Below are 13,254 nucleotides of genomic sequence, written 5' to 3'. Positions count from 1 at the left end.
ATAGAGGATTGGGTTCTTATTGTTTTGTGGATGTGGCCTGCTCACAGCTTATGGCCTTAGAATTGATCTTGGTTCAGATAATACCTTTTGCCACTTTGTATTTGCAGGATATCCTGAGAAAGGCTACCAGGAAGCACTCTTCCAGAGACAAAATGTAATAATAATAGCTTACATTCATATAGTACTTTACTGTTTGCAAAATACTTTACAAATTTTATCTCATTTTTATCCTTATCACCTGATAGGTGGTAGTGGTGGTAAATGCAGACTGGAAAACTGAGGCAGACAGCTTAGGTGACTTGCCTAGGGTCACACAACTAGTAAGTATCTAAGACAGTATTCAAACTCAGGTTTTCTGTGCCCTAGGTCCAGCATTCTATCCTACACCACCTTTGAATTCTCATTTCCATTCTAATTACTGAATTTACTTAGTATTAGCTCCAATGTTCACGTTTTCCCCTTTTTTTCAGTACAATCTTCCTATTCATTCTGAGTTTCTCTTTACTAGTACTAATATTCTAGCTGGAAATGTGATTTTTAATTTCTGTTTTATAATTGCTGGTAGCTGATCTAAAGGATCTACCCTTTGGTTAGAATAAAGTTTTTACTTTCTTTCTTTATAAAGGATGAACGAAATACTTTGGAGTACATAGTTAGCTGTTCAGCAAAGGAATTCATTTTTTTTTTAAGCCTGAAAACTTTGAAGGCAGTTGACTCTACATAATTATCCAGTGATATCAAATGAGCTTCAGGAAAGCCAAAGAAACCTCTTGGGGGAACAGAATTAGAACACAATGTTAACTATCAGGGACAAAAGTCAATTTCATATAAAGATAGTTTATGTTCACAGAGCAGCTTTTCCTTTGATTCTGAGGACTGGCTCTTTGAAAGAAGGCCCCTTAAAATTTAAGTTCTGTGCTGGAATCTGTTCAGAAAAGTCTCCAAATTGAACTCTGCAATGTTGCAGCACCAAAACCTCTTGAGGCTATCAGTTGATTACAAATAGGCTTTGTAGGTTGAACCTCTTGAGAATTCTTCTCAGATGTTCAACAATGTATTATTCCCTCAAAACTCTTTAAGATTTATTTAATTCTTAGTTAAGGCTATTGAAAGGGAAGAAAAATAGTGGGACTTTTGCTGAAAAATGAAATACCTTGCCTCAAGCAAAATCACCTCTTCTTAGCCTGTGAATAAATTATTAAAAATCCACCCTTGTTAGCTTTGTTTGTAATAAATTAATGGTGAGGGTTGTAGGGCAAGCATAAAAGGAAAGCTGAAGGAACCCCTTGACAATAAAGGTGTTGATGAAAAAATTCACAATTCCCACTTGGAAAAAGGCAGTAAGAATGAATTTTCATTTTCGAATTATCAGGGATGTCTTAATAATTACTAATACTGTACTTGGAACCACATTATTTAAAAGGCTAGAAGTTGAGAAGCATAAAGTTAGATAAATCATTTCAATTTTTGCCTTTTCCCCATTTTTCCTGAGGCTCAACTGCCATGTTAAAAGGTGAAATTTGTAATAACAGGTTTTATGGGGGAGGGGTGGTTTGCAGGAGGCTTTGGGAATGGCAGCTTAGGGACATTGGCACATTTCCAGTAGTATTTCACCTACAACCTTGTTGGCTTACAAGTTCACTTTGCTTTGGTCTTCAGGTTTTAATGATTTGAAACTGAATAAACAACCTCTCTCTCCTCAAAATGGAGAACTTGAGCAAAAGCAAGAGCTTAAAGGTTTATTGGGCTATCTGAAATAAAAAAAATTCAGTATGGCAGAGTGGTTAGAGAACTGACGCCATAGTCCAAAAGACATGTATTTCAGTCCATTGTGGCTGTGTGACCCTGGAGAAATCCCTCACTAAGAGCTACCCCAGACAGAAGAAACTGCTGGTCAGATTGAAATAAAGAAGGAAGAGAGGGAAGATCCTGGGTAAAAAAGGAATATAAGCAAATGGTATTGACCTGTTACTCATTTCATAGTTGTAAAAATAATTGAATTTGAAAATTAAAAAAAAAACTGTGATTTTATTAGCAAGGGGGAACCTACCAACACACAGACTATAATCTATCTGTTTGTTAGGAGATAAGTTCTAGAGTTAGTTGCCTCTGGCACATAGAGGATGAATGACTTGCCAAGAATCATATAGCTCATAAACCCTGCAAAGTTCAGATGAATTTATGCATCCAGTGTGGTTTTCTCTTTACAAAAATGACTACATTTTAGTTTGCAGCATAAATAGATATGTTTATTTAACTCTTCCAGCAGAGCAGTGACAATAAATTATGACATGTTAGGAGTATTTAGCTAGTTAAATGATTTTTAGTGATTCTCTCTCTCTTTTTTGTTACTTTTCTTCAGTGATGTATCTGGCCAACAGTTGAACCTTCTTCTGATGACATCTTTGGATGCTTTGGAAAACTGCTGCTTTGACACCAGTATTGAATACAAGTATGTTATTTCCATGACCTCTACATCATGAATTCAGTGCTAAGAAGTTCCTTTGTTTCTGTGTCTTGCAGATTATAGTAAAACTTTTATAAGGATATACATTCTTAGAAAAATGTAAATTTTTAGTTTTATCAATTTTTTAGACTCAAATAACTAGCATTAGAGGTCTATTTCTGCAAAAAAGATTTTTACTTGGTTCAAAGAGACACAGTAGTTTGTTTTAACTTCATTTTCTTTATTCATATAATCTGTTCCCCAACTTGGGGGGAGCGGGGCAGAGGGTGGGGAAGCTTGTCATTCGGAAATGTTTGTTTCATTTTTATCCTTCAATAAGACTTCTTAAGAGCAATTACCTGGTGAGTGATTGTGTGCACAGGATCTGAGCTTTTCAAGGTCTGGACTTTTAAGTATGAGAATTCTATAGAGTCCTTGAGTTTATAAAATAACATATATTGCAGAGAGACCAAAATAGGAACAAACTCTAAATGATCATAGGTTTTCAGCAAACCTTCAAGATTACCCTTCAAAAATATCAAATTCTAGTCAAAATGAGATCATGTAAAAATGGAGTTAAATCTATAGAATTCCTTCTATTTCAGATTTCAATCTAGATGGACTGACATTAAGATGAGACAAAAGGAGCAGTGGACAAATATATAAATTCAGTATAAATCTTAGTTAGAAGGAAAGTGGCTGAGTACACTGGGTGGGTGGTGATTATAGAAATTGCTTAGGATCTTAGGTAGATTTAAATTGGGGAAACCATCTTAATCTTCCAGTTTGGTAGGAAAAATCCAGTGCAAGAATTGGAATTTTTGGAGTAGTTCGAGTTTGTGTAGAGAGTGGAGGGTTGGTGAACTAGGTAGGTAAATAAATCATGTTCCTCAAAGTAATTCTTCAGCCTCAAAGAAGTCTATAGAGCTCAGAAAGTAGAATTTGAGAGTATGTGTCAGAGTAAGAGGGAGCCTAAATGCAGCATCTCTATCATTACACCAGACTGAAGAGTATTGAGTAAATACACTTGAGCATAGTGTAAAGCTGAGGATTTGGCTCTTCATAAGGAACACTTTTTAGGAATTTAAGTATAGCTTGGGATCATCAGCACATTAAATCCCGTGACTCAACCTATTAGGTTCATTGCTATACTTCACATATGGCATTTTACAAATTGACTTACTGGAGGGATATATGTTTAGCATCTGATCTTTCTAAGGTTTGTTCATTTTGTTTAATGCACCAAGTCTTTATAATTTAATTATAAAATGATATCACTGTAGTGCATTTATTTGTAAAGTTGTAATGCTCTTCTGCATATTAGATAGAACATGAATAACTTGACCCTTGACAAACTTCTAGTATGGTCCATATCTCCTAAAGAAATCTGAGTTCAAATTTAGAAAAACATCTATTAGTCAATCATCCAGCATTTATTAACTCTCACTATGTACAGGCACTATACTAAACACTTAGGTTACAAAGAAAGACAAAGGCAGTCTCTGACCTCAGAGACCTTACATTCCAATCGAGAAGACTATAAGCCAACAACTTTATATATACAAGATTGATGCAGGGGGATGCGAGGTGTTCCCAGAGGAAACATTAGCATTTTCATGTCCTGAGCATTACAAAGAATGCTAGGTAATAGGCCAAGAGAAAAAGACATCATCCTCGACCCATTAGTCTGGTAGGGAAAAGTGTTTACAGATAATTCAAGGGCAAAAAAGAAAGACCATTAGTGCACAACCCCAGCACAAAGAAAGCTCTGTGAAAGTGCTGAAGAAAGGTGGCAGTTTTCAAATAGGAAGACCTCGAAGGAAAGGTGTCATGAGAAATGTTTGTTGGTTAGTGTGCAGGATATTAGCCATCTCAGCCCAGTAGAGGCCATATGATGGCATCTGAACCCATCTGTCATCTGGGAGGGATAGGAAGAAGGAGTTCAAATCCATGGAAAAGGACAGAAAAAGCTAAGAATTCTTTTTTTTTTTTTTAGATGACCTGTATATAATCTGTCCCAGAAGTTTTCATCTAGTTTTAAGCGCTTTAAAACTTCACAAAAGACTGTTTGAGCAACTTTTACAATATGTTATAATTATAAATTCCTTAGGCTTTATTTATGAAATTCATTATCTCACTTGATCTTTAGAATTACCCTCAGTCACATAATAAAAAATATTGTTATCCCCTTTTACAGATGAGGACATACAAACTCAGAAAAGCCTAATAACTTGGTCACAATCACATAGTTCATCTTTGGAATTCTGGATCTAAATCCAAGTCTTCTTACTTGAAAACCAGGGTTTTTTCACCACACATCATGCATTAGTGAGATGATTCATGTAAGGTGAGGGTACATCTCTTAGGTCATAATTATGATAACAATAATGGCGCTTAAATAATCCTTAAATGCCTGAAAAGCACTTTAGAAATATTATCTTATCCTACAACAATTCTAAGAGCTAATTGAGGTTATTACCTCTATTTTACATATGATGAAAGAGGTACAGTCAACAAACATTGACTAAGCACCAACTATGTGCCGGGTACTGGACAAAGAGCCAAACGATTCCCTTTGAGGAGTTTACTATGAAATGGGGGAGGCAGCAAGCAAGCAAAAATGTACAAGCAAACTATACAGGACAAATAGGAAGTAAATCAAAGAGTAAAGGCCCTGTAATTAGCAGGCAAACAGACGTCAAGCAACTTGCCCAAGGTCACATAATACTGTCTGAGGCTAGATTTGATTTCAGGTCTTCTTGACTGCAAGTCTGTCGTTCTATCCACTACACCACTCTACCTTAGGTCTTTCCAATGCTCTGATTCTAATAACAAAATTTTTTTAATGCATCCTGAATGTTAAGGACATCACAAAAATGATTGATTAATTTTTTCTATTAAGTCTTCTATGGAATCTCATAAATACAACAGATAGGAGGATTTTAGGTATATCCAAATTAAAATTTGTAAGGTGCAGGACTTGGAGTCAGGAAACCTCAGTTAAAATTCAATCCTCGATACTTATTTGTGGTATGACAATAATTATCCTTTAATCTCCCTTAGGCATATTATTTGGCACTTTTCAGATTGAAATCTTGTTGCCAACCTTATGGTCATTAAATTTTTTCTTTGTTGCTTTGTATTACCTTCTTAATATGGAAGATTAAATAAACTTCCTCTTCCTTGGCCTAGATTAATAGGTCTTCTATTCCAGAAATAAGTGAGAGAGAGAAAGAGAGAGAGAGAGAGAGAGAGAGAGAGAGAGAGAGAGAGAGAGAGAGAGAGAGAAACAGGTGTTTGATAGTTTATCAAAAATCTTCCAGAAGGTCTATTTATCCAAATCCTCCTCATCCTCAAAGACCTTGATAACATTTCATCCTTTTCACAAAATCTAATGTTTATTTCTAGCCACACCAATCTTTCCCTTCTCTGAATTTCTGATACATCCAACACTGTTCTGTTTAGCCCTTAGTTGTTGTTGATTTATATGTATATGTGTTTATATATGTATTTTAATATACATGCATACAAACATGTATATTATAACATTTAATAATATATTGTGTATATGTGCACACACATACATGTACCCATTCATCTTCATGAGAGCTACCCTTTGGGAGGAGCTAAAAAAGTACAGTTTGGTTAGTCTTAGATCAGTAAAGGTTAGGATTTAAGGAAAACATGATTAAATAAGAAAAGCAATTTAAATTTGATATTAAACTTGATATTATAGCATATTTTTGTTTTCCATTTTTATAAGAATGGTCCACCAAGGAAGATACTTCCTTCTCCCCATGGGGCCATTTTAGTATGAGTCAAATCACGAGGATGCTGTTTTTGATAAGCTTATGATAACTAAGCACAATTTATCTGCCATTTGAATGAGTTTATATGAGCCCAAGAAAATCTTCCCTTTAGTGAGATTGCAGGAAGGCTTCTATGAAGTGTTTAATAGACTTGAGGGAAGCAAGAGAGTGATTTTCAGAATTTACCCACAGCACATTTGACATCTTTCACTAGATGTGCTCCTGCTAGCATCCCTGAGTAGCACCTGGACTATGTAGTACTGCATGGCTTGTATTTTACTGCCATCTACTGGAAATCGATGCAGTTGGTTCTTAATGGAAAGAGGAGTTAGTTCTACTGACAGATTGTGTTCTGTCCCCTGTTGAAGTGGTGCCGCTCTAACAATAATAAGCACAGCTGGGCCCAGTGGGGGCAGGATGTTCTCTCCCCTGAGGAGACCCTCTGCTCTGGCCAGGCTCAGGCCTCCGAGCTATGAGATGAGCCAGCCTCCTTAGCCTCTCCTCTTGTACCCTGTCCTGATGTTGTTAACGTTAGGTTTCTTTCATTCTAGACCTGAGGAATAGACAGGAACCTGACATATATTGTGAATCAGATGTAGAGCAAGTAGTTATTCTGTATCCAAAAGCAATGCTAAATATAAAAAACCTCTTATAAACACACCCATGGAAAGGAAGACTTCAAGGATTCAGTAACAATTCTCTTTAGACTGTGAGGGCTGTCCTGGAGGGTAAGAACTGTCTTTTGTCCTTCCTTGTATCCCCAGTGTTTAGCACAATGCCTCCCCGCCTACTAGGTGCTTAACAAATATTTATTTACTGGCTAACTCTATCCATTCATAGCTTGTTTTATACTTGCTTGTGTTTTTTTCCTCTTTAGATTTTGAGCTCCTCTAGGGAAGGGGTTATCTTTTGCCTTTCTTTTTATCCCTGTTTAACAGAGTGCCTGGCTCATAGAAGCTGCTTAATAGTTGTTGACTGAGAGACTGACCCTGTAAGGAGGAGACTAAGTTTAACCTCTTCAGGACATTCAGCAATCTTCGAAACCACTCATTGGGCTCTATCGGGCACATAAGCTCTGAACAGTAGTCTCATTCAAAGTCTATGTGTGTCTTCTGGCAAATGTTTATCTACTCTAGAGTAGTTCCTGGGAATCCCTCCCCTTACCACCATCCCCCTCCTACAACAGAACGCTGGACTAGCAGACCACTCTGAGTGGTCTTGAAGCCTGTACCTGTCCATCCCAGCATTGATGGCCCAAGATCAGGAAAAAATCAAACACAGAAGGGACAGCCCGAAAGGCTCACGAGCCAGACAGGACATGAAGTTCTTACGTGTTGGGAGTTTGCTATTTAAGAGCTACTTCGCAAAGGAAAAACTGCTAGGAAAAACAGTACACCGGGGGGGGTGGGGTGGGGTGTCACTCTCTTTTTAAGGATCTATTGAGTCATCCACTTTTCTAGTTCAGTGGCCAATGGGAGAGATTGTTTCGTTGTTTCCCAAGTACTAGTCCTTGCTCAACTCTGAGTCATGCCAAATGGAAATAACCAGGGGTTATTATTCCTTAAAACACCCAAGCCTTGAGCTAACAAATGTGTTCTGTCATATTTAGAAAGGATGCTTTTGCCACTTGCCTTTTTCTGTTTCTATTTTAATACCTACATTTTGGTTAATTCCTTATGGAGCCTTTACATCAATACTTTGATGGGCTGTTTAACAAAAATCAGAGGGTTGGGTTGAAGTCCAAATTCTTGTCTTGTTCATTTTTTTAAAAGTTTTGTTACCGTGTCATATGATATTAACAATGTATTCATGTAAAGATTATTCAGTATTGACAGCCCTCAAAATTCTTTTGTATAGATGATATTTTAATATAACTTAATTGGCAATTTACACAGTTCCTGGCATATTATTTAGTACAGTTTGGGTCTTGGATCCTTATTATTGTTAATTAGAATTTTTATGGATTACTTCAGTTAGCAATCATAAAGTCTGTAATTGTCTATTTAATGTACCTCCTCTGACCCTGCTTTGTCCTTTCTAAAATATTGATTCATCAACACATGGCTTCTCTCTGTTCTTTTGGGACAGATTCATCTGTGAATGAAAATCAATCCAAATTGTATGTAGTTTGTCAAAAAATGGAAACTGAGGATAGAAACAGATAAATAACTGGGTAGTAATAGTAAACCTGATGCCATAAGACAAAAATAAAGACCTCAAGGTATCAAGGAACCTGAAATTATTAGCAATAAACTCAGAAAGTAAGATTTGAGGTTTTCTCCTGTCATAGCTTATGAACAATGATTTAAGCATGAAGGACACAAATTGGAAGACCTAGATAAACTTAACAATAACCCAGATATTGCAACTGTGGTAATGAATAAATGATTTCATAGGAGGAGACTGACTATAAGAAAAAAACATAATTTAGAGAATTTTAGTTAAAGAAAAATTTAAAAATATATTTTTAGAAATAGCATCTTAGTTCATATTCATAGAATAATGAAAATTCCTATTTAAGTTAGAGATTTTTCTGGTTTTTTTTTCCCCCTGAGAAACAGAACATATTCTGGATGTTTAGTAGTTTGTAGGGAAGTGAAATATTTTTTTTCTAGGATTTCTTATTTCTGAAGTTGTTTTGTGGAACCTATTGAATTCTGCTAAGTAATACAGGTATTTCAAGGAAGAAAGAATCTTTAATGGAACTCACGCATATTCTTTGATTTTAGGGGAACTAACCCCTTGGTGGTGTTATAAATTTGAATCAATTCCCTGTACATTTTGGATATCAGACTTTTATTAGAATATTTGATATAAACATTTCCCGCTTTCCATTGTTCCTCTTTTAACACTATCTTCTGCTGATTTTATTTGTGCAAAAATTAAATCTTATTTTTGTTTATGTTTTATGACTTTCTCTAGCCTTTGATTAGTCAGTAATTCTTCCCTTAGCCTTAGTTTTAAATTTTCATCCTATTCACTTGCCTTAATAAAAATGTTGAGAACTTTTTGATTCCCATTTTGATATCCATTTTGAGCATATTGTGGAATATAGTTTAATATATTGGTCTAAACTAAATTTCCGCCCATTTGCTTTCCAGTTTCCCTAACTTATCAAAGGGAGTCTTTCCCCTAGTACTTTAAGCTCATGTGTCTATCAAACACTGAACTGTTTTCACTTGCCTCTCTTTCTCACTTCTCTGTTTTGTTTCACTGTCTTATTTTTCTGTGTGAGGTATGGGTACGTTTGTTAGATTTCATTTGTATATGGAACTCCTAGGGAGGAAACGCCATTTCTCAGTACCAATGACCTATTAACACCTGCTCTGCAAATTACAACTTTATAGAATTGTTTTGCACATAAGAAGGTCGTAAAATTGTTCCAAGGTCATATAACCAGTGTATGTCAGACACAGGACTTGAACCCACGTCTTATGAAAATCTCAGGGAACAGTCATTTATTTAGCGCTTTTCCTTGTGCTAGTGCACTATGTTAAGCCCCAAAGTTACAAAGAAATGCTAAAAATGCTCAATATTTTAACAGTATGATAAACCACTTAAAAAGAGTTAACTTGAGTTTAGGCTTCCAGAATAAGGGAGGTGATATGTTGTGTTTTTCCTTCATGGGACCATGTTTAGAATATTTTATTTCATTTTGGGTGCCACTTTTTAGGACAAATAGAGCATATCCACAGAAGGTTAGTGAAAGTACTAGGAATTTTGCCATTTGCGAACCAGTTGAAGGAAATGAAAACAGTTTTAGCCTGAAGAAGGGAAAACTTAACAGTAGAAAACAGTATAAGTGCAGATATTTGGAAAGCTATCATTCTGTAAGAGATCAGACTTAAATGACTCATTCAGGGTTATACAGCTAAGAAGTGTTGAAGGCCAAGTTTGAACACAGAACCTCCCATCTCTGGACTTGGCAATCTATCCACTGAGCCATCTCTCTGCCCCTGGTTTGTTCATTTTAATCACTTCATTTCCGTAATTTCAAATTGCTTTTCAGAATGGTAGTATCAATTTACAAATCTACCAGTAATACATTACTGTGAGTGTCTTTATATAACTCTTCCAATATTGACTGTTTTCATCTTGGACCATTTGTACCAATTTGCTGAGTGTGAGGTGAAACCTCAGACAATTTGTTTTCCCCAAAACCTCAGGCAATTAACTTGTTTTGATTTGTATTTCTCCTATTATTAGAAATTTGGAACACTTCTTCGTGTTCTTTTAATTTTTTCAAGAATTGTTTGTTCATATCCTTAGACCAGTTGCCTTTTGTGTGTTTGGCTGTTGAAAGTTGCACAATACATGTATATATGTGTATGTGTGTGCATATATATATATGAATATATGCTATATGTTTGACTTAGATATCAAGTTTTTCAGATATTTTGATAGAGATTTTTTCCCAATCAACTATTTCCCTTTTTATGTAATATTTATATTATATATAATATGCAATAATTTTCTTCAAAAGTTTTTCAATTTAATGTAATCAAAATCATTCATCTTTTATAATTATTTCTATCCCATATTTTAAGAAGTTTTCAATTCTTAATTCTATCCAAGACCTCCTAGAATTATTGTGAGAATAAAATGAAATGATTTGTAAAGTGTTTAACACAGTGCCTGGCAATAGTGAGTGCTCTATAAATATTACTTAATATTATTATCATTATTATTAATTATCAGTCTGCTGTTCTTTTTATTTTCTATGATATGATTTCTAATATTTAGGCCACATATCCACTCTGAATGTATTGTGGAATATAGTATAAGATGCTGATCTAACTGTCATAACTGCTTTCCAGTTCTTATCAAATAGTTAATTTTTTCTTAAATAATTTGTATTTGCAGATTTTATCACACCCTGTGTTATTGAGTTCAGTTATTTCTAATTCTTTTTTACCTATTGTTTTTCATTGATCTACTTTTCTATTTTTTACCATAACAAATAGTTTTGGTGATTGTTGCTTTAGAATATTGGTTGAGGTCTTAGAAGGATTATTCTTCATTCCTTTATTTCTGTTTTCCTTTGATATTCTATGCTCTTTTGCTTATCCAAATGAATTTTATCATTTTATCTTATTCTTTAGAGCATTGGTATCAGGCTGTGGTAGAAACTAATACCTGACATTATCTCCATTGTATTGGTTTTTATTTATTTAATTAAACATTTTATAACTACATTTTAATCTAGTTTCAGCAGCACTCTGGAGTTTTACTGCTTACAACTTTGACATCTCTGCTGCTGTGTCCTTTTGACAATTTGATTAATATAGCACACACAAAAAAATAACTTTGGTAGTATTATCATTTTTATTATATTGGCATGCCCCAGGCATGAGCATGGACTCTCTAGTCACTTAAATTATTTTTTATTTCTTTAAGGTGCAGTTTATAATTGAATTGATACAGATATTGATTGTGCCTTATTAAATTGACTCCCAAATAATTTATGCATTCACCCTCATTTCACATCCCATTATTGCTTTCTGTATTTTTTAATTATCTAGAAATATTGTTGATTTTTGAGACCTTATTTCGTAGCCTGCAATATTGCTCAAGCTGATAATGGTCCCATTTAGTTTTTGCATTGATACTTTAGAATTTTCTAAGCAAGCCATTATCTTATCAGCCAATATGGATAGTTTAATCTCTTCATTGCATATTTTTATGTGTTTGATTTCTTTCTTTTTGCTAGGATTTTTAGAACTTTATAAAATAGTAACTAGAAAAGGATCCATCTTTACTTTCCTCCTCTATTTATTGGGGAGACTCCTAGTGTGTCCTCATTGTATATAATGCTCACTTTTAGTTTTAGATATATTTTTTCATGATATTGAAAAATAGCCTTCTCATACCTATATTTTATAGGGTGGGTTATTTTGTTATTGTTGTTATTTTTTAATTAATGAAGGTTGTACTTTGCCAGAAGCTATTTTTTGCCTCTTGAAATAATTATATAATTAGAATGTTTTTATTTTTGAGCTACTTAATTATGCTGATTTCCTAGTTTCAAACCATTCCTATATTCATGGTACAATTCCGGCTTGATCATAATGAATGAATTTTTTGATAAATTGCTATAGTCTTTTTGAGATGATTTTGTTTAAACTTTTAAATTTGATATTTGTTAATGATATTGATCTATGGTTCTCTTTCCTTGCTTTATCTTTCCCAGTTTTACTTAGAGCAAGGCAGCATTTGTATCATAAAGGAGTTTGGGAAAGTACCTTCTTTCAGAATTTTTTTTTTGTAGTTTCTGTTTCACAGGTATTAATTGTCCTTTAAAAGCTTGATAGAATTTTCCCTCAAGTCCATTAGGATCAAGAGTTGTATCATTCCTTCCCTTTATCCTTTGCTAATCTTTTATAGCTCTTTCATTTTCCTTTTTGAGACTTTAAAAAAATATCCATTTAGTCTTGTTTGTTTTAATTTTTAAATATTTTAAGGTAATTCTATTCTTTTGTATTCTTAGTGATGCCAACATATAACTGCATAGTAGGTTCTGATTATTCTTTTTATTTCTTATGGGTTTTTTTGTAATTTCACTTTGTTCCTTTGTTATTATGTCAATTTGACTTTCTGCCCTCTTTAAATCAAATTGGCTATAGGTTTATTAATTTTGTTAATCTTTTCAAAGAACTAGCTTTTTGTTTATCATTGCCATTGAATTTTTACCTAGTTAAAATTGTGGAAGAGGCTCTTTTTCTAGAAATTCTGTTCTGCTTATTCATTTTTACATTAGGAAAGAAATAGGGGTAAAGGTTTCTCATTTGAATACTTTGAGTAGTGAAATTACTCTCTTGAAGATCTGCCTCCATTTCTTTCTGAACAACTAGAAGAACAGATACTTAGCTGTCTACCTCCTTTCATTTCTTTACTTAATCTTGAAATTATATATTAGACCAGTGTTGGCAAGCCTTTTAGAGATGTAGTGCCCCTATTGCCCCACCCTCCTAACTGACAGTCTGCCCCCAACCCTGAGAC

The 13,254-nt window shown here is 34.4% G+C and overlaps 1 protein-coding gene across 3 annotated transcripts in view; it reads left to right on the top strand.

The window, feature by feature from the left end:
* The window catches only part of FOCAD (focadhesin), a 363,803-nt gene that overhangs the window by 295,854 nt on the left and 54,695 nt on the right, over positions 1-13,254 (top strand). For all 3 annotated transcript variants that reach the window (XM_044660684.1, XM_044660676.1, XM_044660669.1), the window contains one exon: positions 2,363-2,452. In XM_044660684.1, coding sequence (XP_044516619.1) covers positions 2,363-2,452 — 90 coding nt within the window. The remainder of the gene's footprint in view (positions 1-2,362; positions 2,453-13,254) is intronic.

Source organism: Gracilinanus agilis, chromosome 1 (assembly GCF_016433145.1).
Source record: "Gracilinanus agilis isolate LMUSP501 chromosome 1, AgileGrace, whole genome shotgun sequence".
NCBI lineage: Eukaryota > Metazoa > Chordata > Mammalia > Didelphimorphia > Didelphidae > Gracilinanus > Gracilinanus agilis.
Note: the sequence above shows the minus strand (reverse complement) of the source record. Positions and strands in the feature narration are given on the sequence as shown.